This window comes from Rhinopithecus bieti, unplaced genomic scaffold (genome assembly GCF_001698545.2).
Source record: "Rhinopithecus bieti isolate Rb0 unplaced genomic scaffold, ASM169854v2 scaffold_15436, whole genome shotgun sequence".
Taxonomy (NCBI): domain Eukaryota; kingdom Metazoa; phylum Chordata; class Mammalia; order Primates; family Cercopithecidae; genus Rhinopithecus; species Rhinopithecus bieti.
Genome location: NW_016808313.1, coordinates 258858 through 282292, shown reverse-complemented (window position 1 = coordinate 282292; position 23435 = coordinate 258858). Strand labels below are relative to the sequence as shown.

At 44.6% G+C, this 23435-nt stretch overlaps 1 protein-coding gene across 2 annotated transcripts in view; it reads right to left on the bottom strand.

Annotated features, from left to right (window-relative positions):
* RXRG (retinoid X receptor gamma) overlaps nucleotides 1–22032 on the bottom strand; it is a 44955-nt gene extending 22923 nt beyond the window's left edge. The window contains exons 1-2 of one of the 2 annotated variants that reach the window (XM_017886427.1): nucleotides 21406–22032; nucleotides 5010–5257 (exon numbers count right to left, since the gene is read on the bottom strand). In XM_017886427.1, coding sequence (XP_017741916.1) covers nucleotides 5010–5257; nucleotides 21406–21454 — 297 coding nt within the window. In that variant the 5' untranslated portion in view covers nucleotides 21455–22032. Of the gene's footprint in view, nucleotides 1–1051; nucleotides 1290–5009; nucleotides 5258–21405 lie in introns of those variants that run through there. The other variant, XM_017886428.1, reaches the window with a different exon arrangement.
* Between the last annotated feature and the right edge of the window lie 1403 nt (nucleotides 22033–23435).

Genomic DNA, 23435 nt, shown 5'->3' with positions numbered 1-23435 from the left:
CTGGGGGGGAGGGAGGCTGAGGCTTCAAGTCTTTTGTCCCTGGCTCAACCAGATCTGTTTTTATCTTATGTGTATATTGGGCTTCCACATACGCTTTCATCTGAAGAAGACTTGATGACTTAATTTTTTCAAATCATCAGACGAGATGAACTTTAAGGTCTATTCCAGCTCTAACATTTGCAATTTTTATTTATTTTCTATAAAAATGCAAACAGACTTAAGAGGATAATAATTCAGTTATCAATAAATACCTAAGCAGAAATTAGCAGTGATAGAGCCCAGGTCAGGCTGCAGAGTTCAGGAAGGGAGAAAAAGACAGGAGTATCACAAAGATCTGTGAGGCCTGTTCTGGAGTCCAGCCAGCAGACATCCTGCTGACAAAGATGCAGTATCAAACACATACACACACACACAAACACACTCGGAGGAATGTTTCCTATATCACATTATCTAAAAAGTACATCAATATCTTCCCAATTATATATTGATGTCTTTAGAAATTGCATCACTCCACTTAGATGCTCCCCAGGGCAGGGATTGAATCTCATACACATTTTTGGTATCTCCAATGCCCAGTACTGGGCCTGGTTCAATAAATGCTTGTTGAAATGAACTTCTCTAGAACCTTTCAGAAGCACAGTACACCTGAATGACCTAAGTGTATAATACTATCACCTGGGAATAATCCTAATAATACCAACTTATGGCTATAGAGCACTGCACATGTTGAGAAGTGATTTTTAAATCCACATCTTCTTTGACATGCCTAAAAAGATCCCTGTAGGGTAATCAGGGCAAGTATTTGTAACCCCACGATAAAGAAAAGGAAACTGAAACAGAAACAAGTTAAAGTGGTTTGCAAAAGATTACACAATTTCTGCCTTCATCGTACCAGTTCCGATCTCTTTACTCCCCAAGCTCAAAAATCCAACAACTGCAAAAAGAGAAGCACAAACAACGAAATGACAGAGCACAGAGTAGGACACTGGCCCTGCCTTCTGCTCCCACCCCTGGACAATTCCTCCTCCCTGCACCCCCAAATCGTACTTACGCGAGACCCAGGTCACAGAACGAACATGATTCCATCATGAATCCCTCTCAGACCGGTCCTGGGTGAGGAAGGCAGGATGCATAGGAATAATCTGCCCAGACAATCCAGAGTCCAGCTCACTGTAGCTAACACCAAGGCCTTTTGTCCAGTGTCATCTCGTTAACTGGGCAAAGCTTTGCTGCAGTGTGGTTCCGGAGTCCAAGCCCAGAACTCTGCTCAGGGTCTCAGGCTGCTGAGATTCCCCGGCACTTGGCAAGCTTAATATAGCTCCCCACAGCCAAACTTGGCCTTGGCCTCTGCACACAGCCCAGTTGGCCAGGACCAAAGCTTCCATCTGACCTTTCAACCCCAATCCCTCTGTACAGACATATGGTCCAGGAATAGCAGCCCTGCTACTCACACAGCTCTGAAGATGAATTGACTGGCCAGGTTTGGCTCAATCAAACTTGAGTGTGGTGGCTAAAAGTGGCCTCAGAGGGATGGTGCCTTGTCCAATTCCTACCCACAGGATCTGTCTACCACCTCACCCTATTTTATTTCTTTTTAAATATTATGATTTTTATTTGAAACTATCTTGTTTATTACTTAGGTTTTTGTGTGTCCTGCCTGCTATTTTGTAATTGCCATGAGAGTAAAGACCTTGGCCACCTTATTCCATGCTTATCCCTAAAACCTAGGACAATATCAATTAGTACCTGATGCACAGTAGGTCCACATAAATAGTTATTGGGATGAATGTCAATGCCCTTTGCAAAACTGTACTTTCTGTCTCTAACTACCAGATTTTACTCGCCTTCCTGGAGTCCGTTCACAGGAAAGAAAGGGAATAAACAAGCCTCATACATTATGAAGCTAGGGTATCAATGGCCCTGCTGATTACAGTGGCTGTAGGTGGCATAAATACATGTAAACCCCCACTGCTTCTTCATCCCCACTCCTCCGAGCAGTTTTATACTCTCGCTGGGGTCAAGGAATATATATTGAGCAGTTTATAGGTCCTTCTCTTTGCTCCCTTCAGGTCTGTCCCTGCGTCTATGACAGCACACAGGCAGCACCGAAGTGCAATGGGTCTGCATAATGTGGCCACCTCTCCCACAAGATTCCCCAGGAGCACTGATCATTCATCTTTTAATCCTTGGCAGCCAACAGGAAGATCTTGGGGTCACTGTGCAAGTCAGCATATATCACAGCATTAGGAAAATGCAGGATCGTGAACACAGGGTTGCAAGCCCAGGGACAGGTTCTCATTTTGGCTCTGTTTTTGACTGGCTGTGTGAGGCCGGACAAGTCACTTGGGCTCCCCAAGTCTTGCTACTTCATTTGTGGAATAAAGGGTTTGGACAGAATGAGTGATCCTCATTTGAGCAGGAGTAGGGCAGTTAGGATCCCTGTGGGGCTTTTGTTACCTGCCCAGGGGCCAAAATACGGGATGAGGGAGAAACGTGTACTCTGAAAAATGTCCTACAGGTGAGAACCATAAGATTAGAAACTGGGGTGAAGATGACTGGCCAAATTAGACCCAAGAAAGTAGTTTATTTGGCCTGAAGAATGCATTAAAAGTCTTTGAATTTGAACAGCTTTGAGGGAGCAGGGCAGTTCTCCACAGTCCACACCCCCCCCCCCATTGACTTACACACCCCCTCATTCACTCACCTGTGTTACCTGACTGGCCCCAGCTCCTGGAATCCCTACACTAGTTTATCTCTAAGGCAGTTTCCTAATTACCTAATCCATGGAGCAATACATTTTTGAAGTCCTTACTGGCTCTATGCTATAACTCCACAAAAATTTGCTTTCAGACCCCTAGAATATGAGGTATCTCAGAGGAGACTCCAGGCATGGTTACTGAAGTTCTCTCTGGAGTAGCAGAAAATGCTGACATAAAAGGAGCCCTGCCTCCTCTTCAAAACTGTATTTGAAGGAGGCTTTGGGACTGCGTTAGTCAGTGATCTCCAAAGAAACAGAATCTATAGGAGGCGTGTGTGCATGTGTGTGTGTGTGTATGTATGTATTTTAAATTTTATTATAAGCAATTGTCTCACATGATTTTGGAGGCTGATAAGTCCCAAGACCAACAGGGTGAGTCAGCAAGTTGGAGACCCAAAAAAGCTCATGGCACACTCCAAAGGCCAGCAGGCTTGAGACCCAGGAAGAGCAAATGCTTCAGTTCAAGTTCAGAGACAGGAAAAAAATGATGTCACAGTTCAAAGGTCATAGGCAGGAAAGTTCTCTCTTACTCAGAGGAGGGTGAGCTTTTTTGTTCTATTCAGATCTTCAACTAATTGGATGATGCCCACTCACATTAGAGAAAGCAAACTCCTTTACTCAGTCTACCTATTTAAATGTTCATCTCATCCAAAAGCACCGTCTCAGAAACACCCAGAACAATGTTTAACCAAATATGAGGGCATCCTATGGCACAGTCAAGTTGACATGTAAAGGACCTGCCAGTTCTGCCTCTAGGTGTGCTGGTAGTTGGGGCAGCAGGAACCCTGGCTATTATGCAGGGAAAGAAGAAGGTATGGCAGATGGGATTATTGTTCTTAATACTTCACTCCTTTTCATTCTTCATATTCTTTGCATCGTGTCTCTGCAGTACCTCCCAGTAGTATAGACACAGCCTTCTTCCTTATCCCACCAATGTTGGAATTTGTCATATTTTGTTTTGTTTGGTTTTGTTCTTTTGAAATACAGTCTCACTCTGTTGCCCAGGCTGAAGTGCAGTGGTACGATCTCAGCTCACTGCAACCTCCGCCTCCCAGGTTCAAGCTATTCCCCTGCCTCAGCCTCTTGAGTAGCTGAGATTACAGGCATCTGCCACCATGTCCGGCTAATTTTTTGTATTTTTAGAAGAGACAAGGCTTCACTTTACTAGCCAGGATGGTCTTGACCTCCTGACCTTGTGATCCACCCGCCTTGGACTCTCAAAGTGCTGGAATTACAGGCATGAGCCACTGCGCCTGGCCTGAATCAGTCATTTGGTTTTCTTACGCTGATGGAATATCAGTGGGCATGATTTGAGCAGAGACTTCACTGTGCTTTCTGGGTTGGGTTTGGACTTTCACATTTCTATGATACACCATGAGAAAAGCATGCCCCAGGTAGCTGCTGCTCCAACTGAAACATGAGGAGCCTATAGCTGAGCCCACTCGCTCACCATCTGAAGCAGAGCCATCTGTCCTAGTCTAAGGTAGATATATGAGTGAGAAGATAAGTGTTTGGGAATTTTTTGTTATGCAGCGTTATTGCAGCAATAGCCAACCATTACAAGAGGGGAAGGATGATGACCTTAGTGTGGTATTACTAGAAGGAAGTAAAGACATCTGGTCATCCTATAGGCTCTGCAGAGTAGCAACCTACCATGTACCATGCAAATATCTCTTCTCCTCCATCATAGCAGAAGGCACTCGAAATTAAGGTAAAGTTTCCTTCCCAACTTCCCATAGTCCCAGAGACAGCATGTAACGCAGTCTGCCTTGTTCTCAATTTATCCATTGCTATACCTGTCTATTTCTCCTCTCTGTTGTAAGCTCCTGAAAAGCAATGGCCATATCCTGATCATTTCTGCATTGCCTTTAACAAGAGCACATGGCACTTCAGTGACTCAATAAGTGCTCATGATTGAATTGAGAAGAATGAAAGAGGTCCACTCTGCTAATGACACAAACAACCCTGAGAGATGTTGAAATCACAGCCAGGGCTGAACTACTGAAACCACAAGGCAGGCTCCCTTTTGGTCACAGTCTCCTGGACCATGAGGAGTTGTCAGTTCTTCAGGACCGCTCAGCCTGAGGACACATGCAATGAAGGCCCTGCCTGAAGGATGTCTGCAGAGACCATCCAACCCCTTCACCAAGCACACATTGTGCACCTGCTGAGTGCTGGTTCTGCTCCAGGAGCAGCCTGGGTGAGACCATGTAAGATGTCTGGAAAGGCCTTGGAGAGGAAGAACACCTACCTGAGAGCTGGGTGGGGCAACCAGGTTGATTCCTGGAGGTGCTGCCAGTGCTCCTGAGGGTGGGCCCATGGCAGAGGTGATGACTCGATACGGAGAGCCCAGGGCATTGAGGGGGGTCCCCACTGCACTCAGAGTCCGTGGGGCACTCACTGGGGTGTCCGTGTAGCTGGGGTGGCTGTCCATTGGCTTCCCTGTGGACAAGGCTGCTGATGGGCTCATGGATGTAGAGCCAGTGTGGCCAGGGGAGCCTGTAAGGAGAAGAAGAATATAGGTGGTGGGAGGTTGGGGGGCATCGAAATGGGCCCTGGGGGACAGAGGCTCAGCCCCCTTTTCTTTCCTGTATCTTGCCCCTCTTTTTAGCCACACCTACACATCTGTGAGCCCTAGGTGCTCTCCCCTACACTACCCTGGTGGTATAAAGACAAGTGAGGGACACAGAGGGGAGAGGGCCTGGCCTAGCATAGAAATAAGCATGGATGTTCTCTGGAGCCCAGCTTGGAATCCACTCTGGGTGATGCTGGATCCATGGCCAGTGCAACAAGGGGCACAGCCCACAAACTCCTGGCCTGAGTGACTGTGGCCTGGCCTGGGAAGGTGAGTCTATACCAAACCTCAGATGGGAAGAGCAAGTAGGTTCCCAGGCTGCTCCAGAATTCCCTGCCTAGAACTCATATTGCTCTGAGAATTGGGGCAGGGCTGAGATTCATTCATGTATATGCAACAAACATTTATTAGGGTGCCAGGTGCTAGGGATTCAGAGCTGAAGAGCACACAGTCGTTGACGTCAGAGGTCACATTGCATAATAATGATGGGGAAGGCAGTGGCTGTTGTCATACCCCTAGTTTCCTATATCTATTGAGGCTTTATGTACATGATGTTCTTGTCCTGTCCTTCTCTATAGCACAGGGTTAATTAGCACTCAGAGGAGAAGACTTGGAATGGCTAGGCACGGCTTTATGACCACAGAAGCCCAGGAAACACAGGAAGGCAAGTGCAGACCGGACTGCTGAGACCATTTCTGCCTCCAAGAGTAGAATGCTGCAACCAAAAGTGTCTTGTAGAACAGGGTCTGGGTGAGGAGATCATCAGTACCACTTTCTTCCAATAAATTGAACCCACATTCCCCTGTAGTCAGTAGCAAACTCGAGATGAAACAGGAGAGTGCCCTCCTGTCATCTTGGGAGCCCCGCACGGAACATTCTCTCCAGAAGAGAGGAGCTATAAACTTTAGGATCTGTGACAGCAAAGCAGAGACTAGAAAACACCACAGGGCAGCCTACCATGGATCACATCATTAGATCCCTGTGCAGCTAGCATGCAAGAACAGATGCGAAGAAGCCATGTGCACAGTAGCGGCACACCCATGGCACCCACGCTGTCCACATGGATAGAAAGGGAGAGGATTAAGTGCTCAGTAAGCACGGCCTGCTGGAGAAGTTACCCCATTCTCAGATGGCTGCTGTGGGTCAGACACCTTGCCAAGCAGATGTGATAAGGAGTAGAGGAAGTCATATGCCTAACTTTATGTAGTTCACTATTCATTCAACAAATACTTCTTGAGTGCCTACTACATGCAAGGCATTGTCCTAAGCCTTTGGGCAACATCAGTGGGTGCCAAGTGTAGTGTTAGGAGTAGGATGCCGGGAAAAACTGGCTTCCTTCAAGTTCTGGAGGAGAGCAGGAAGTGTCAGAAATATAACTGTGAAACCATTCTTAAACATAAACAACCCACTGGAAAAAAATGTCAACCTGCAGTTTCTCTTGGAGCTTCTGCTAGCTTAGTTAAGGACTACTTGTAGAAGGAAGTCACTCCAAGGAAGCTGTGACCCTCGTTCTACCTATGGAGCTTTGGTCTATCAGGGACGATTACCTCATAAACAGGTAAATCCCAACACCCCATGTCCTAAGTACCACAATCAAGGAGGAAATACATGCTGCGGGCCCACAGGGGAGTGACAAAGTGGTTAAAATGAATAACTCAAATATTTATTATTTGTTCTCAATAGCATCAGGCAATTTCCATAATGTTATCCTGACAATAAGCCTATGAAGATCATTTCAGCCTTTTGCAGATGAGAAAACTTAGGCTCCATCTAACCCCATACCATTCGCCGTTCCAGGGTGACTTACCTCTGCCTCCACTGTCTAGAAGCTCTTATTCAACCTTCAAGGTCTAACTTAAGTGCCACCTCCTTCAGGAAGCTTTTCCTGGTGTTCCTGGTCTGGTTTGCTGCCGTTTTTTGTCTCCTAAAAGTGTCTGTCCTTACTTGTATCTTAGCATTTGTTATACTGTATCACCATATTTGTTTATTCCCCTGTCTTTCCCACTAAACAGAAAGGAAAAAACCACACCCAGTTTTGTTTCTCCATCTCTATCAGATTACCTGGCACTGCCTAGGTAGTTAGTTGCAAAGCCTCGATTCAAACTGCCAATCTGAAACCCACGCTCTCCTCTGTGTTTATTGTCAAGGACAGCAAAGACGATTGGAGAGCCATCTGCACCAAGAGTACAAGATGACTCAATTATGAAGTGATCTCAAGCTGAAAGTTCATCTGAAGGAGAGAAAAGAGGGCAGCACTCAAGAACTCAAAGCCAAGGAAACCAAGAGACTCTTTTCAGATGGCCACTCATTGGAAAGAGCAGTTTTAGACTCTCCTGAGGCCCTGGGGGCTGTGACATTTAACAAGCCAATGTATACCTTGAGTCTGTTACTAAGATAAAGTGTGACAGGTGAGTTAGGAGCCAGCCCTGACTCAATGGGTGAGGAGCCATGAATTCCACTGGGAAGACAGCTGTCCTTCCCCCATGACCAAGCTATCTGAAGGAAATTGACTTTCCCTTCTTGCTTAGGCTTGCCAAAAACAGACCAGACCGCCCTGCAACTTTCCTTTTATTCTGCTTTAAACAGATCTGAGAGAGACTGCGCCTCCTATTTCTTTATCCCCCAGGGTCAAGAACCAAAGCCTGACATCAGGCCTAGACTGAGGGGACAGGCAAGAGCAAGAGTTTGCTTCACACTCATCAATTCAAGAGTTCCAGGGTGTGATCCCTCTGCCACCAGTGACAAAGGACATTTTAAGTGGTATGTCAGCAAACTTAAAAGAAAATTAATAGTTTTATATTTATGTTTTGTTTCCTGTTATTTATCAAGAGGGACTGAGCTCTCGTTTTTTGTTATAAAATTATCTTCCCAAAGATAGCTATTTAAGCTTTCTTAAAAACAGTAAATTGATTTAAGAAAAAGTCTGAGTACAGAGGATATATAAAATATCATGAAAATAGTATGCAAAGGAATGATGTTTAAGAAACATCAACCTGCACAAAAATATACAAATATGGACTTTGAATAACTCATGAGTTGTTTCAAAAATAAAATGAGATAATGATGTGAAAGTGATTTGAAATTTAAAGTACATTTTTGTTGTTATCATTATTAATAAGAAGTAAGGCAACTTGACTACTCGGGGCAGTGGTGAGAATGGTACATTGTTGAGATACAATGAAATAATGAGTTAAAGTTTGGCTATCAATGGCCTTTAAAATGTGATTTATTTCTGTTGAGTCAATGACCCAGAAGAGGTGGGCTATTTTATAACTACATTTTAAAAAATAAAATAGAATTTTAAAAGGCAAATACATCTTAGACAAATGCATTTTAGTTCTTTGCCTCTCACAATGGCCCAGTAGTTCTTAGAAATAAATAACTTTGCTTTTAGACAAGTTGGAAAACAATAACTTTTATGACAAAAGTGTTTCTCAATGGAAAATTCATCTATTCTCCCAAATAGACACTAATGCATACCTGTCTGTGATGTCTTTGTCAGCCTCTCTCATTCCTTTTTTTTTTCCCCACAGCCCCATCGAAACTATAGCTAATATCAATAGGCACCACAAGTTTTCCAGATACCTGATTATATCTTATTTCTTTTCCTTCTCCATCAAGAGCCTTCTGGTTAAGCTATGAACTAGGCAGAAAACTGACAGGTTTCCCTTCAGCACCAGCTGCAAGTAGGCAGGCTCCTGTTTGAAGGATGAGTGGTGTTTATTGCAAATTGATCCAGGGTAAACTCTGTCTAGCCCTCAGCCTAGGATAAGTCTAGTCCAAATCTGAAGTCAAGGTTTTCCCTAATGCTCCCTTTTGGTCCTTGCAATGATTTAAATGCATGTGTCCTTCCAAAATTTGTGCTGGAATTTAAACTATAAGAGAGTAGTAACAGGTGGGGCCTTTTGGAGGTAAGTAGGCCATGAGGGCCCCACCCTCACAAATGGGATTAATGCCCTTATAAGACAGGACTTCAGTGAACTGCCTGACCCTTTCATCTCTTCTGCATCAGAGGATACGCCATTTGTCCATTTTTCCATCCCTTCCATCATGTGAGGCACCATCTTTGGAAGCAGAGAGTGGCCCTCACCAGACACGAACCCACTCGCATCTTGATCCTGAACTTCCAAGTCTCCAGAACTGTGAGCAATAAATTCCTATTATTTATAAATTACCTAGTCTGAGGTATCTTGTAGCACAAGATACCAACAGCACAAACGGCCTGATCCAGTCTCTCAGTCCAATTCACTCTGTGACGTGACCCCTGGCCCTGGCATCCCATCAACCTTGCTCCCTGCCTTCCCCTGTGCCCTCTTGATCTTCCAGCCACCTATGCCAGATGCCTGGAAAATGCATCAAGTCTGTAGGCTGCAGAGTTCATTCTCTTTGCTCAGGCAATGATTTTATTTGCAAAATAACTTATCTAATAAAAAAGCGCTAGTGGAGTTCCTCAAAAGGTTTTCTTCTCTCCTGGTAACATACCCAAGAATAGCATTACATCCTCCTGGGTCTCGTTTCCCCCAGTAAGGAGCTGGCACTCAGTGACCTGTAAGATCCCTTCCAGCACTAATGTTTCATGAGCATTGGGTAGGACCTGGCTCATTGGCACTGAAAAGAAAGAAGTGCAGGTGTTGGTGGTCTGGAATGGTCTGAGTCTGGACCAGGTGCTGAGGGGTACCTGTCACCATCAACTGGACCATGTTAGGCCTTCAAACCATTTGGCATTCCAATTAAAGGTGCTAAGAATGTCACCAGGAGCCAAAACTGAGAAGGGAATCTGTAGAGTGCATAACTCTACAATGACTCCAAAAGTCCCTGTGTTCATTGATGGCAATATAGTTTCAGGGATGCAGGACTAAGGAGGAGACAAGAGCTCGGAAGTCAAAGAGTTCTAGGTTGAGGTTCTGCCACTTTTCACCTATGTAAATTTGAGCAAGGAACATGACCTCTATAAACTGCAGTTTCCTCATTCATAAATTGAGACAAATAGGCCTAACTCAGAGGACTGCTGAGAGCTCCTGAGACTATGAAGTCATTAATTTTTTGTTAATTAATTTATATAACTAGGTATAAAGTTTATCAACAGAAATTATTTGCATAAGAAAGCAATGTCCCTGATGTTTACCAGAACCCCAATCTCTAAACAATGAATTGCATTGCGTGTGTGTGTGTGTGTCTGTGTGTGTGTGTGTGTCTGTGTGTGTGTGTGTGTGAGAGAGAGAGAGAGAGAGACTTACTGAGAAAGGGGACACAAAAGCCAGGGTGCTTAGAACTACAGAATTCTTACCAAGGTAAGGAAGTTGCTTAGCAACCTCATCCTCAGCCAATAAAAGCAAAATGTCAAGCATGCAGTTTTTCTGACTGGCCAGACAAGGTAGCAAATGGCTTGGTGTTTCCACCCCTTTGCTGCTGTGCCAGGAAGGGTAGAGAGTTTGCTCTCCCATTAGCAACCCTCTTCAGGTTGGAATGGAAACTTGTAATGAATCATTGATAATGGCTAATGCCCACCCATGGGGAAAGGGACAGAGCTAAAGACTTGGCATTTTTCAGAGTCAGGAGTCTCCATATGAAGTCACGGGAGCACCATGGGGCCCTGTCCCACTCTGATCTCTCCCACGGTGGAAGTGTCACACACCAAAGCCTGCCTCTGTTCCTCCAAGGGAGGGATATGGTGTGAAAGCCCAGCAATCACAGGATGCTCAGACACGTGGCTTATTTTTCTTTGTCTGTAGCAAATTTACTCATATATCCTTTCCCGGCTCGACTCTTAACACAGACATGCTGCTCAGCAAGGTCAGCAGGAGATTGCCAGGCACAGGCACTTCAACCAACAACTGACTGTCACCGCCTCTGTTGTGTAACAATAACAATAACTAATATTTACTGAGCAACTGCCACAAGCCAGACATGGTTCTAAACACTTTATACATGTTGAGCATCTCTAATCCAGAAATCCCAAATCCAAAATGTTTCAAAATCCAAAACTTTTTCAGCACTGACATGACTCTCAAAAGAAACGTTCATTGGAGTATTTGGGATTTTTGGATTAGGAGTGCAAAACCAGTAAGTATATAATGTAAATATCCCAAAATCAAAAAAAGATTCAAAATCTGAAATATGTTGATTCACAAGCATTTCCAATAAGGGATACTCAGCTTGGAGTGGCTAATATTTGTTAGGCACCTACTATGTGCCATGCACCCTTCCAAGGGCATGGCATGCATCATCTTGTTTAATATTCTCAAGGGCCCTTGGAAATAAGGTACTATTAGTATCCTCATCCCCATTTTACTGACAGGAAAGTGGAGCCACAGGGAGATTAAGCAAACTGCCAAGACCTTCTAGCTGGTAAAAAGCAGGGCCAGGATCCAAATCCAGGCAGTCTCGTGCCAGGGCTGCTGTGCTGAACTCCTGCACTGTGCTTGCCACTTGCCAGAGTGGAAGAGAGATAGTGGAAGGTAAGCCCAGATAAGCCCAAAATGGGTGGACTATGTGTAAGAACAACTAAGATACTCAATTCTTACCCTATGCTCTTTACAACTTACTTATGGATCATAATGCATTCTTTTCCTTTAGAACACACATAATTGCAGCAAATGAACAAAATGACTAGGAGTGGGGGGCACGGGACTGGGCCCCCAAAGTTGCTAATAAAACAAGGATTAAAATATTTTTCCAGGTGGACCTCAACTTATTTTAATATGTGGAACCCGATTTTGCATTCTGGAGTAGAGGTTGGCAAACTTTTTCTTTCAAGGGTCAGACAGTAAGCATTTCAGTCTTGCTGGCTGTACCGTCTCTGTGACAACTACTCACAATATCCTTTGTAGTGTGAAAGCAGCCACAGTCAATGTGTAAGCTAAGGCACACAGATATGGCTGCATTCCAATAAGCTTGCAGACCTCTAGGGGATCATTCTGGAGAAGTTCTATTACCATTACCGTTTCTGATTGCTCTTCAGTTAGTAGTGATCCCCAACACCTTAGCACCACACTGCTCTTCCTCCAGCTTCCCTGTCACCAAGCTGGATTGACTGTCAAAGCTACACAGAGGGGCCAGCAGATCATCGAGTTCAACCCCTCAGTTACAAGCAAGGACACTGGGGAAAGCAGGTACAGCTTGCCCAGGACCTGTGGCTGTTTGTGGTCTTCAAACTGAGTTCCCCTGAGTCCCCTTGGAGCCACCTGGGGTGGCAGGAAAGGGAGTAGAGGGGGCTGAGCCACAGTGAGTCCTCCTCCCACCCTTTGGTAAAATAGCTCAATGCTACCAACCACAAGGGTTAACCTTCCACAGTGTGAGGGTTAAATAAAATCAAGCCTGGAAAATTATAAACACATAATAAAAGTTAGTTCCCTTTTCTACAGAAAATCTGGAGACTATGGCACTAAATTTAGCTAGAATTTGGTATGTGCCTTTTTCTTAGAGGAGATTGGCCTGTTCTTAAAGTGTCAGATGGCACACTATGAGATGCTGACAAAGTAAATAAGACATGGATTCTGCCTCGGAGGGAACACCATTTTCAGAAAATTATGTTTTCACAAATCATCCCAGGGCAGGCACTCATGAGGTCAGACAGAAAGGGAGCCATGACCTGGGACTTCCAACTCCTATCATTTTCAGGAGACCCTCGCCCCAGGCGGTGACCTTGAGAAGTCCTGACCCACTCCCACCCCCCATTTCCTCAAATGCAAATGGAACAACCTGGAGTTCCTTGCCCTCTTTTATCAGCTACTGTAACCAGATGGGGGCAGAAGTGGGGGACAACAAGAGTTTCAAGGTTAAAGGTCAATCCCAAACTCCTGTTGGGATTTCAGAATTAACATCCAAACTTGAAAAGTGAAGAGGCCTGTTATCATCTTTAATTCAAAAAGCATTTAAAAGATGTCAGAGGAACGGGAAACAAAGTGCTTAATGAGTATTTTGAAGTGTTTCTTATAGGCTGGTTGCCTGGGTTTCATTTCTGTGACTCAACATCTCCTTTGTTCCTCCTTTTCTCTTTATTGGTCACTAGTGTCATGGGGAAGCAGTCTCCTGGAGGGTTCAGGGCTCACAGTATCTGTGTTTTCACAGCCCCAGGGATGTGGAGAGCAGAGGTTGGAGAGGAGGGGAAGAACGTCCTAGACTGATGGAGAATGCCAGTCAGTCAGTCAGCCAGCATCCCTGGCTAAGCATCTGCTTGTACATGGGTTGTGTAAGACACCAAGAGCATGAAGCCCATTCCCTGCCCTGGCAGAATGTATAAACTAGTTACAAGCTCTGACGCCTTCAAAACATTTGGAGATTAATTATTTCTGCAAATTTTTCTTAGGGCTGAGTTTAAGTGAATGGATTCAAAGAATTCAGGGATTTAGAACCTGAGAACAGATAATGTTCTGAATATTACCCAGTGGTAACATGGGACTAGGAATATAGTTCTCTGTATTTGAAGATGACTGCCATCTTTAGAAGACAATCTATAGAGGTTGCCTCGTTCAGATAGAGCCTATCTGAACAAGAAATCCAGAGAGAGAAATGGACAGAGGTCATGGATTCAAGAGCTGGGTGTGCACATAATTGATGTTCAAGGACTTCAAGAACGAGGAGAGAACTGGGGGCACCCTCATTGGCATCTGCTTCAAACACTCATTGACATCTGCCTTCATGGACTAACTGGTACATGATGTACCAGTATAAGGAATTGGCTTAAAGGGACAGCCAGCCGGTCCTCGTTAGCAGGATCCCCTGGAGCCTCTCATTTGTTAGGGATGGCATAATATCCATCTGTACCAGCAAGGTCTATAATTTGGTGCTGGCTGGGAAAGGTGGTGTGCAAGCAAATGTCACTAATTATATGCAGAAATGTTCACAGAAATTCTGCTAGACTAGACTCAGATTCTAGGTCTATAACAATTTGCAGCAAGCCCTCAAAAGGGCCACTTTATCATTCTGAACCTCAGTTTCCTAATCTGTCTAATGGGAATAATTTCTGCCTTACAGACTACACTGTCAGTTTGAAGTTTGAATGAAATAGACGGTGGCCTCCAGGAGGGGCCCCTCTATCTGTAGTGCTGAGATTGACTCAACTCTGACTGAGTATCCCTAATCCAAGCATCTAAAATCTGAAATGTTTCAAAATCCAGAACTTTTTGAATACCAGGATGATGCTCAAAGGAAATGCTCATTGGAGTATTTTGGATTTCAGATTTCTGGATTATAGATGTTCAGTTGGGAAGTATAATGCAAATATTCCAAAATAAAAAGAAATTCCCAAATCCAAAACACTTCTGGTGTTAAGCATTTTGGATGAGGGGATACTTAACTTGTGTCAACTCATTTCATAACTACAATACCACTTTAAGGCTGGTAGTTTTATTATCCCCATTATATGGGGATTAAGCACAGGGCTTGGCACAGAATAGGCGCTCAACGAATATTTTTTGGCTGATAACCCAGTGATTGGTATGGAAATAAATAGCACATATTTATAAAGAGTTTTGGGAACGTAAGGCATTATGTAGCAGATGGAATAATCTTGGACCCAGGAGCCAGAAGACCTACTGTTTTTGCCTGTGTGCCCTTGGGCAAGTCTCTCAACCTCTCTTCCATAAAATGAGGTGGTTCTTCAAGTTCTAAAAGTCTGGTTTCTAAACAAAAGCAACCAACATGGTCTTATTAATTTACAACATAATTAATTGAGACTGGTGACTAAATTGGTCACGGTATAAACTAATTTGTATTTGTTCATTCACAAAACAATAATAAAAAATGTTTGTTGAGCAAATAAGATGGTAAAAGTGTTGAGTCTATTTAAGATACATACGTTTTCAAGCAATTTGAAAAGCATGGTAGGAGCACATTAGCATATTAACGGGGTGTTAATTACAAAAGAATCTTTTAAAGCAGGTTTTCTAAAATCCCCACTGAGTAACCATTAGCTTGTGGTACTTGAAACACAAACTATTCACATGTGTTACTTAGAAGTAATAAAATTGTAATTTAAAAGTAATCTGCCAACTTGTCACGAATTTAGACTGATTTTTCTCTCAATTGATCCAAATGAGTGAGGTTTTGCTATAATTATATATAATGCTGGTAATAATGAGGCTGATTATCAATCTTTCGCTGCTTTTCACTACCTCCATCATTACAGATTTTAGGGGAGGGAGGCGGGGGTGAAGGGAGGTGGGAGGAGTGGGAGGGAGGGGAAGAGGGGGGTGGAGGAGAGGGAGAGAGGCAGGGATGCCACTCTCTCCTTCCCCCTTCCTTCAAGTACTAGAAGCAACCCCACCTCCCACTCTGAGCAGCTCATCAGCCCTTCTCTGGGGGCCGCATGAATCCAGGTGGAACTGCCCTGTGTGGCTTCGAAAGGCTAGCCAGCTGGTCCGAACTGGGGTTGCGTGAAGCATGCAGCAGCATCAACCCATCAGCTAATGCATACTTTCATTCTCACATTCCCACTGAGAGGCTGAGAGGGCTGAGCCTCCAGGGGCAGAAGGAGGGCCTCTTCTACATGCTCTCCACTCCCCAACATGTTCCTTGATTTTCCCCACTGAGGAAGCCAGAAAGAGCTTTTGTAGCAGAGAAGGTGTCCTTCCCATCAGAAGAAAGTTTCCCTCTGCTCCCCATTCACTGGAAATTTAATGTCTAACATCTTGTTTTCTACATCTGTTAAAATGTAAAGCTTTGCACCAGTGAAACAGGTATAAAATACCTTCCCATTCCATCTCAGGGTATTGTGCAGCCTACATGTTTATGCGTAAGTCCCTTTGAAAATGCTCATAATAATTCAAATATAAGAAATGCAGGCCGGGTGCGGTGGCTCAGGCCTGTAATCCCAGCACTTTGGGAGGCCGAGACGGGTGGATCACGAGGTCGGGAGATCGAGACCATCCTGGCTAACACGGTGAAACCCCTTCTCTACAAAAAAAAAAATACAAAAACCTAGCCAGGCGAGGTGGCGGGCGCCTGTAGTCCCAGCTGCTCGGGAGGCTGAGGCAGAAGAATGGCGTGAACCCAGGAGGCAGAGCTTGCAGTGAGCTGAGATCTGGCCACTGCACTCCAGCCTGGGCGACAGAGCAAGACTCCGTCTCAAAAAAAAAAAAAAGAAAGAAAAGAAAAAGAAAAAGAAATGCATATTAGCTAATCCCTGGTATCTGAGTGGCTCTTTTGTGGAAAGAGGAGGGAGAAGAAGATTAGGCTGCGCTGGGAGCCCTGAGGATGGGAACCCAAACTGGGAGTTGAATTTGTGAGGAGCTGGAGTCAAACTGTGGAGTGTTCTAGTGAGAAAGGCCCAGGGTCAAAATCCTGGGAGAGGACAAGTATTGAATTGGGAAGGGGTGGGAAGGGCTGTGCTGGATAACTGCTATAAGAATTTACAGACTAGTACAATATAGTACATGGTAGGGCTGGGATTAAAATCTGGATCTGCTGCTTTTCCTCATATTCGAATGCCACTTGTATCATTTAGAAACCAAATTCCCTTTGGCAAGTTATTAATTTCTCTGTCCCCCAGTTTTTGCATCTGTATAATGGGGATAATAAAACTACCGACCTTAAAGTGGTGTTGTAGTTATGAAATGAGTTGATACAGGTTAAGTATCTCTTATCTAAAATGCTTAACACCAGAAGTGTTTTGGATTTAGGATTTTTTTTTATTTTGGAATGTTTGCATTATACTTAGCAATTGAACATCTATCATCAAGAAATCTGAAATCCAAAATGCTCCAATGAGCCTTTCCTTTGAGCATCATCTTAGCATTCAAAAAGTTCTGGATTTTGAAGCATTTCAGATTTTAGATGCTTGGATTAGGGATACTCAACCTGTATTTTCACTTTCTTCTGAGGATCACTGAGCCAGGACTGAGTCAATCTCATGAGAGCCATCAAAGCCCATGCATTCTAGAAAATTCACTTCATTCCCTGGGCCTTTATGTCTTCTACTTTTAAAAAGAGGAGAAAACACTAGCTTCCTCTGGGAGCCCCTGGCACACCCGCCATCCAATGCTGGTGGCTAAGTTCTCTGCAGACCTAGAAGCTTCATAATGAGGGGAAGGAAGAGGTGGGGCATTTAGATTACTCTTTGCACAATTTCTTCCCCCAGTTGCTATTCAGTTCTCTATATCTTGGTGAGATTGTAAATGTTTTAGAAAATAGTTTATACTAAATATGTTCCTTCCTAAATCTCATAAACAGTTACTACTTTCCACATAAACCTTAACCACTTATGCCCACGATAGTTTCCAATTAGCCACCCACATATCTGTGGAGGGGAAAAATATGTTCTAGCATATACACACACATGCACACGCACACATACAAGCACGTCCAACTCAATCCCTTCTCTATGGCTATTTTCAGGTGAAAAAGCAATTATTCTACATGAATGGCCAGGGTCAGTTGGACAGGTCTTTTGTAAATCAGTATGTCCCCAAGAGAAGCCACCAATTAATTCTGCAGAGATCACTGTTGCTCTTCAGTGTCTCTTAACCTATCGTGCAGCTTATTCCTCAATGACCAGCTCATTGGTTCTGCAACAACCAGTCAGTGCTGAGGCTGCATTTCTGAGGTCGGATTGGGGCACGAGGAGCTCCCTGGGGGTGTGCTGCTGCCCCTGGCTTTGCAGAACAAATGTGTCACTCACAGAAGCTGTGAGAGGCAGCTCAGCAGTGTGAACTCTGGGAGCTAGTCTGCCTGGGTTCAAATCCCTGGCTGTGTCATTTTCTAGCTATGAGACCTTAAGCAAGTTATTTCACTTCTCAATGCCTCTGTTTCTTCATCTCTAAAAGGAGTATGAGAACAATGGTAACAGTACCCACTCCTAGGGCTGTTATGAGGATTACATGAGCCGAGGCTGGTAAAGTGCTTACAATGGTAGTGAGCATTAGTGTTACAGTGTGTTTGTTAAATGAAATGGGAGAAGTCCTCTCTCTCCCTGATCTCCTTCTCACCCTGAGGATTACTGCACAATTGGATGGGGGGATTACAGGCTTTGTTTTGCCATCTTCTAAGAGACAGCAACTGTCTCATCCCAGAAAAACAAACCTATTACTGAGCAGCTGGCAAACCCTGGACTTGGCAGAGAAGGAGAAGAGAAGGGTTCTCTCATCATCACATGGTAGGGCCCAAAGCTGGGGGATTGGGCACCTTTGTGGAGCCACTGTCACCCAGGTAGCCACCACACTTTGGCCAGTCTGAGCAATCTCTTGTTCACTGGTCAGATGATGCTCTGACATCCGGTAAGCATGGTCCCAGACACAAATCTCTGGTGTTATTTCCAAAAGATGACCTTCCTTCCTGGAGATTCTTATACAAATCATGGGGACCCTCTGTAATTCCATGTGCTAATATGTAAAAGGGCAGGCGGTTATACACCAAATATTTTAATAAGTGAAGCGCAACTTGCTGCATTGGGGCAGGGGAAGTTAGAGGCCGAAGGTGACGTCCACTCTGATCCTGCAATTTCCCCTATGCCTGCCGGTGAGTCCTCCTCTATCCCTTTCCCTCATCACAGAAAGTTCTCAAACAGACCTCCCTGCAGATGGGGGTGGAGTCCTTTGGCTCAGCATTTAGGCCTCCTCTTAAACTGGTGCATGCCAACAAAATGGAAAACGTCAACAGAACTAAACAAAATAATTGTTCTCCTCCCTCAAGAATGACAAGGAAAAGTAGCGTTAGAGAAGACATGTAGACAACCTACATGACCCTTTCCCCTCAAGTTCCCTATGCTGTACTGAACTATTTCCTTCCATAGCTGAACCACTGTGTTTCCTTCTATCTGAAATCTAATTACACTGAATACCAGAGCCCCCACAATTATGAAAATCTATGACAGCAAAATGTGAGGGTCTTTGTGGATTTAATTTTATTTTCCCAGATTCCATATTTATTATTGTACAATAATGTCTGATTTTTAACTATTTTGTGTTTTAGTCCCTGAGCAAGATAGAGGGGAAGAAAATATTGTATTAGGTAGCAAATATATGGACAACACTGTAGCAGCTGTTTTTCACATGCTAGCTCATTTAATTTTCACAATACTCTAAGGATGAGATTATAAATCCCATTTTAGAGAGAAAGGTGCTAAGGCTCAGAGAAGTTCACTAGCTTGCCTAAGGTCACACAGCTAGTAAGTGAAAACTGGGAACCAAACTCAGTACTGCCCCCTCCTCCTCGTGCTCTTTTCACTATATTAAAGCAATAATATAAATTTGAGTAAGGGGGTTTTCTGGAAATATTCTGCAGCTCAGCCCCATGTAAACTTGGACTAGTCCCTGCCTTCCTTTGAGCCTCATTTTACACATCTATAAAATGAGAACCTAAGACACTGTTTCAGGTCCTTAGGATGCTAACATTCCAAGATTCCAGCCCCCATGGAATTTTAACTAGATCTTCTTTCTCTGGCTCTTACTTTAGTTCTCTCCCTAAATATTTCTAGCTTCAACTCTTTTATTCACCCAACTGTCTACAAGGGTTCTTTGGCATTAATGAAGCCATAGTCTCACAGACCTTGGGAGGCCCACGAATCTGGCCAAAAATGAGCATGCACCTCTCACAAATGAACTAAGATGTAAAGGAAAAAGCAATTCTCAGCTCTGAATGGGACTGAGGTGGGAATTGAGGAGGCTTTTCACATCTGGAGCCCAAACATAGACTAGAGATCAAATGTCCAGGACACAGCATTGGCCACCGCTCTCACTCTGTCATCAGACTGGCCCAAAGAACTTGAACATCACCTCGGGAGCATTTCCATGGCCCTCACCTCAAGTCCAAGTACAACCTACCCAGGCGTTTGCTATTACACACACCATGCAGTATTATAATGTGTCTGTGTAACAAACCTGCCCCAGTCCCAAAGAGCAGAGACTGTGTCTTATTCACATTTGTGTTCCCAGTGCCCAACACCATGCCTGCTTCATAAAAACTACCCTGAATGAATGTGCAAACTCCCAGGTCTAACACCTCCTGGTGACAGAGATCGCTTCTACCTTGCAGTGTTTTACCATGCCTCCCACAGGGTTCTGCCCAGCTGAGTTAGGCAAGCTTTACTCCCAAGGCTTCTGATGAATTGGTCCACGGAGGAAGTCCAGAGAGCAGGGACTTTTCAATTCTCAAGACCTTATAAGAATTTCTGCTTTGTCTTGCCTGCCAGAATCTTCCTTTGGCTCCCAGCAACATAAGCTACATGCCTCCAACTGACAAGCAAGAGGCCAGTTGGTCAGCTGTTGCTTCCATTTACTCAGAGCTGGGCGGCTGTACTGTTTCTGTCACTGAATCAAGGGATCCTTGGGACGGATGTGCTAGGGCGTTAAGGCAGCCTGAGGACCTAGTCTCCGGAAGCTTCTGTGAAGTGTGACTGGGCTGCCCTGCCTGGCACGGTGACTTGAATCTTCAGTTTGCCAATTCTCTAAGAGCCCCAACCCCCCATTCCCAGATCTCTACCCCCAGAGTGGAAGTGATTGCAGCAACCCTTGCAATAGAATTGGGGGCAGCAGCAGGGGAGGAGAGAAGAGGCTATTAGCAAATCAAAAGGAAAGAAAACAGGGAAAGGAAAACACAGTAACAAATTAAAACACTATGTTTTCTTTTTAAAAATCCAATTACAGGGAAATCTGCTTTTGAGTAAAACAATCATGTCCTTGTTACAAAGTATCCCAGGAACCCCCAAGATAGGCAAAACCTTTTTAATCACATTTTTTTCTCATTACAAGTTGGCTAATAGGAACATCATAGTAATTCCCCGTTAACTCTTCCACTTTTCACACCCACACAAACACACTGGGTTGTAACAATGCTCTTATTCTGTCTTTGTCTCAGACACATTCTCAAGCATGTTGGTTTACTCTCTCCTTAGAATATCCCCATATCCTCATTCTGATATGCAAATGTATCCTCACCTACCGACCATTCTCGCCTCCTCTCCTCTCTCATGCACGCATGCACACACATGCACAGAAACGCTATATACACACTATATATGCATATAAACATATATGTTCTCCTTTTAATTCAATACTAATCCAGTCATTCGTATTTCCCAATTTCTTCTCAGTCTCTCATACAAGTCCAAGCAGTGAAGCCCAAGGGAGATACTTACCTCCATAGCCTGCGGGAAACTTCATGAAGTGAGAATAATTTCCATACATGTTTACTCTTCAGTTCATGTTCCTCTCCTGTGCGGCTTCTAAATAGTACAGCCTCTCCCGGCTCCCAGGCACAGCCTGGCTTTCTTCAACTTGGGTTAACAAGAGTGGTCATCGCTTCCTAGCAGCCCGGGGAGCACAGGCTGGGCCAGCCCTCTGGGATTAGTCAGGAATCTGCCTCTAGATCGGAGAGTCCACATAGTGCGTTTGAGACGGCTGTGGCGGCAGCAGCTGGTGCCTGTCAGTAATCACGCATAATGCTGCCGCCGCCGCCGCCGCCACCGCTACTCTTGCCACCGCCGTCGCTGCTGCTTGAGATCCTGTTGCTAGTTTGATTAACTCAGGGTTGGGCTGCTGCGTGCGACTTTTCCAGCTCCCGGCGCGTCCCCAGAGGTCCCTGCCGGGTGGCACGATCTATTATCTAGGAAGCCAATCGATGTATGACCGCCCGGGGTAGGTCAGGAGAGAAGGGGGAGACGGCAGGGGATGGAAGACTCTTTAGGTGCCTGTTCCTTGACTTGCATCCACAAAAATCAGTGGGGTTTTATTAAAATGTATTTTCTCATTCGAGCTTCTATCTGTCCAATGTACTTGGTATTTGATCTGTGAAAGGAGGAGGGGGTAGGGTTCAATTGAGAATAGGGCCCTTTCAGAAGCCCAAGATTGGAAAAGCGTGACACTCAATCAATCTCCAGCTACGGAAAACTAAAATGGAGCAGCCCTTAAGTTGAGGTGGGCCTCTCCTGCTTGGGTGGCCTGAAGCATTTATCTGTGCTCTAATAATGGGAGGTTGACAAGTGCAGTTGGAGCCAGAGCTCACTCAGGTGGAAAACTTACAGGTAGGGAGGAGGGGTTGGCTTGATGTGAAGGTCTTTCTCTGCATTTATTTTATATACCATTGTTATCCTGCCACCTGTTCAAAAACACCACGGGGTCCTCACTGACCCAGAGCCTGTCTTGTGTGGAACTGACCTGAGATCAAAGAATCTAAGCATCTCGTTGACGTTTGGGTCTGTCATAGAACTTTCATGACAAGTCACCGCTCAGCCTATACTTGAACACCTCCAATAATGGGGAGCTCACCACTTTCTCATTCCATCTCTAGACAGTTTTCACCACAAGAAAGTTTCTTATAGAGATAAAATCCGCTCTTTTTCCCTACAGCTTCTGCCCACAGGTGCTAGACTGCTCCCAGGGGCCACACAAGAGAAGCCTGAAAGACAAAAAAAAGTCTTTCGCAGTGGGATCCTCTACATATCCTGAGATTGATCTGCTGTGCCCATAATCCCCCTTTCCCTCAGCATCTCTGGCTCTTTCAGTAATTCTATGTATCACCAAGTGTTCATGTCTATTACCAACCTATCCTTTTACTAATAATGTACTTCAATTTACATAGATACCCTCACAGTGAGGAAGGGGGTTGGCCAGACTTGGATGCAATCCTCTGGATAAGGTCCAAACCTTTTCCTCATGGTATATGTGTTGGCAGGGTGATGGGATGCTGTCAACATACTCACTGAAGGTCCGTTTCATGGGCTGAGCTCTGACGGGCTGGAAAAATGATAAGAGATTTTCTCCTGATGCAGCACAAGACATAGAGAGCCAAAGAGGCAAGTCAACTCAGACTCCCATAGAAAAAAATCAAGATTCAAATGCTAGGAGAAGCCAAAACAAAAGCGTAGAATAAAAGGCAGAGACAGGAACAAAGTCGTGACGACAAAGGAGGAGGTCAAAATGGGGAATCAGACCAAAAGCATGTCAGAAAGGAGGAAGAAAGATCCAGGCCATCACTGTAAAGAACTTTGGAGAGCCCAGAGCTGCCTTGACTGTTGCTGGGTTGAGAGTCCAGTGGACATAAGTAATGTAGAATACAGGAGGACCATTTGCTCACTTGCATTAGCTGGGCAGCTCTGCATGTTAATTCATGTAGAACCAACTTCATAAAAATCTCCCCCACCCCTACCTCCCCCAAGTTGTGTTCTCT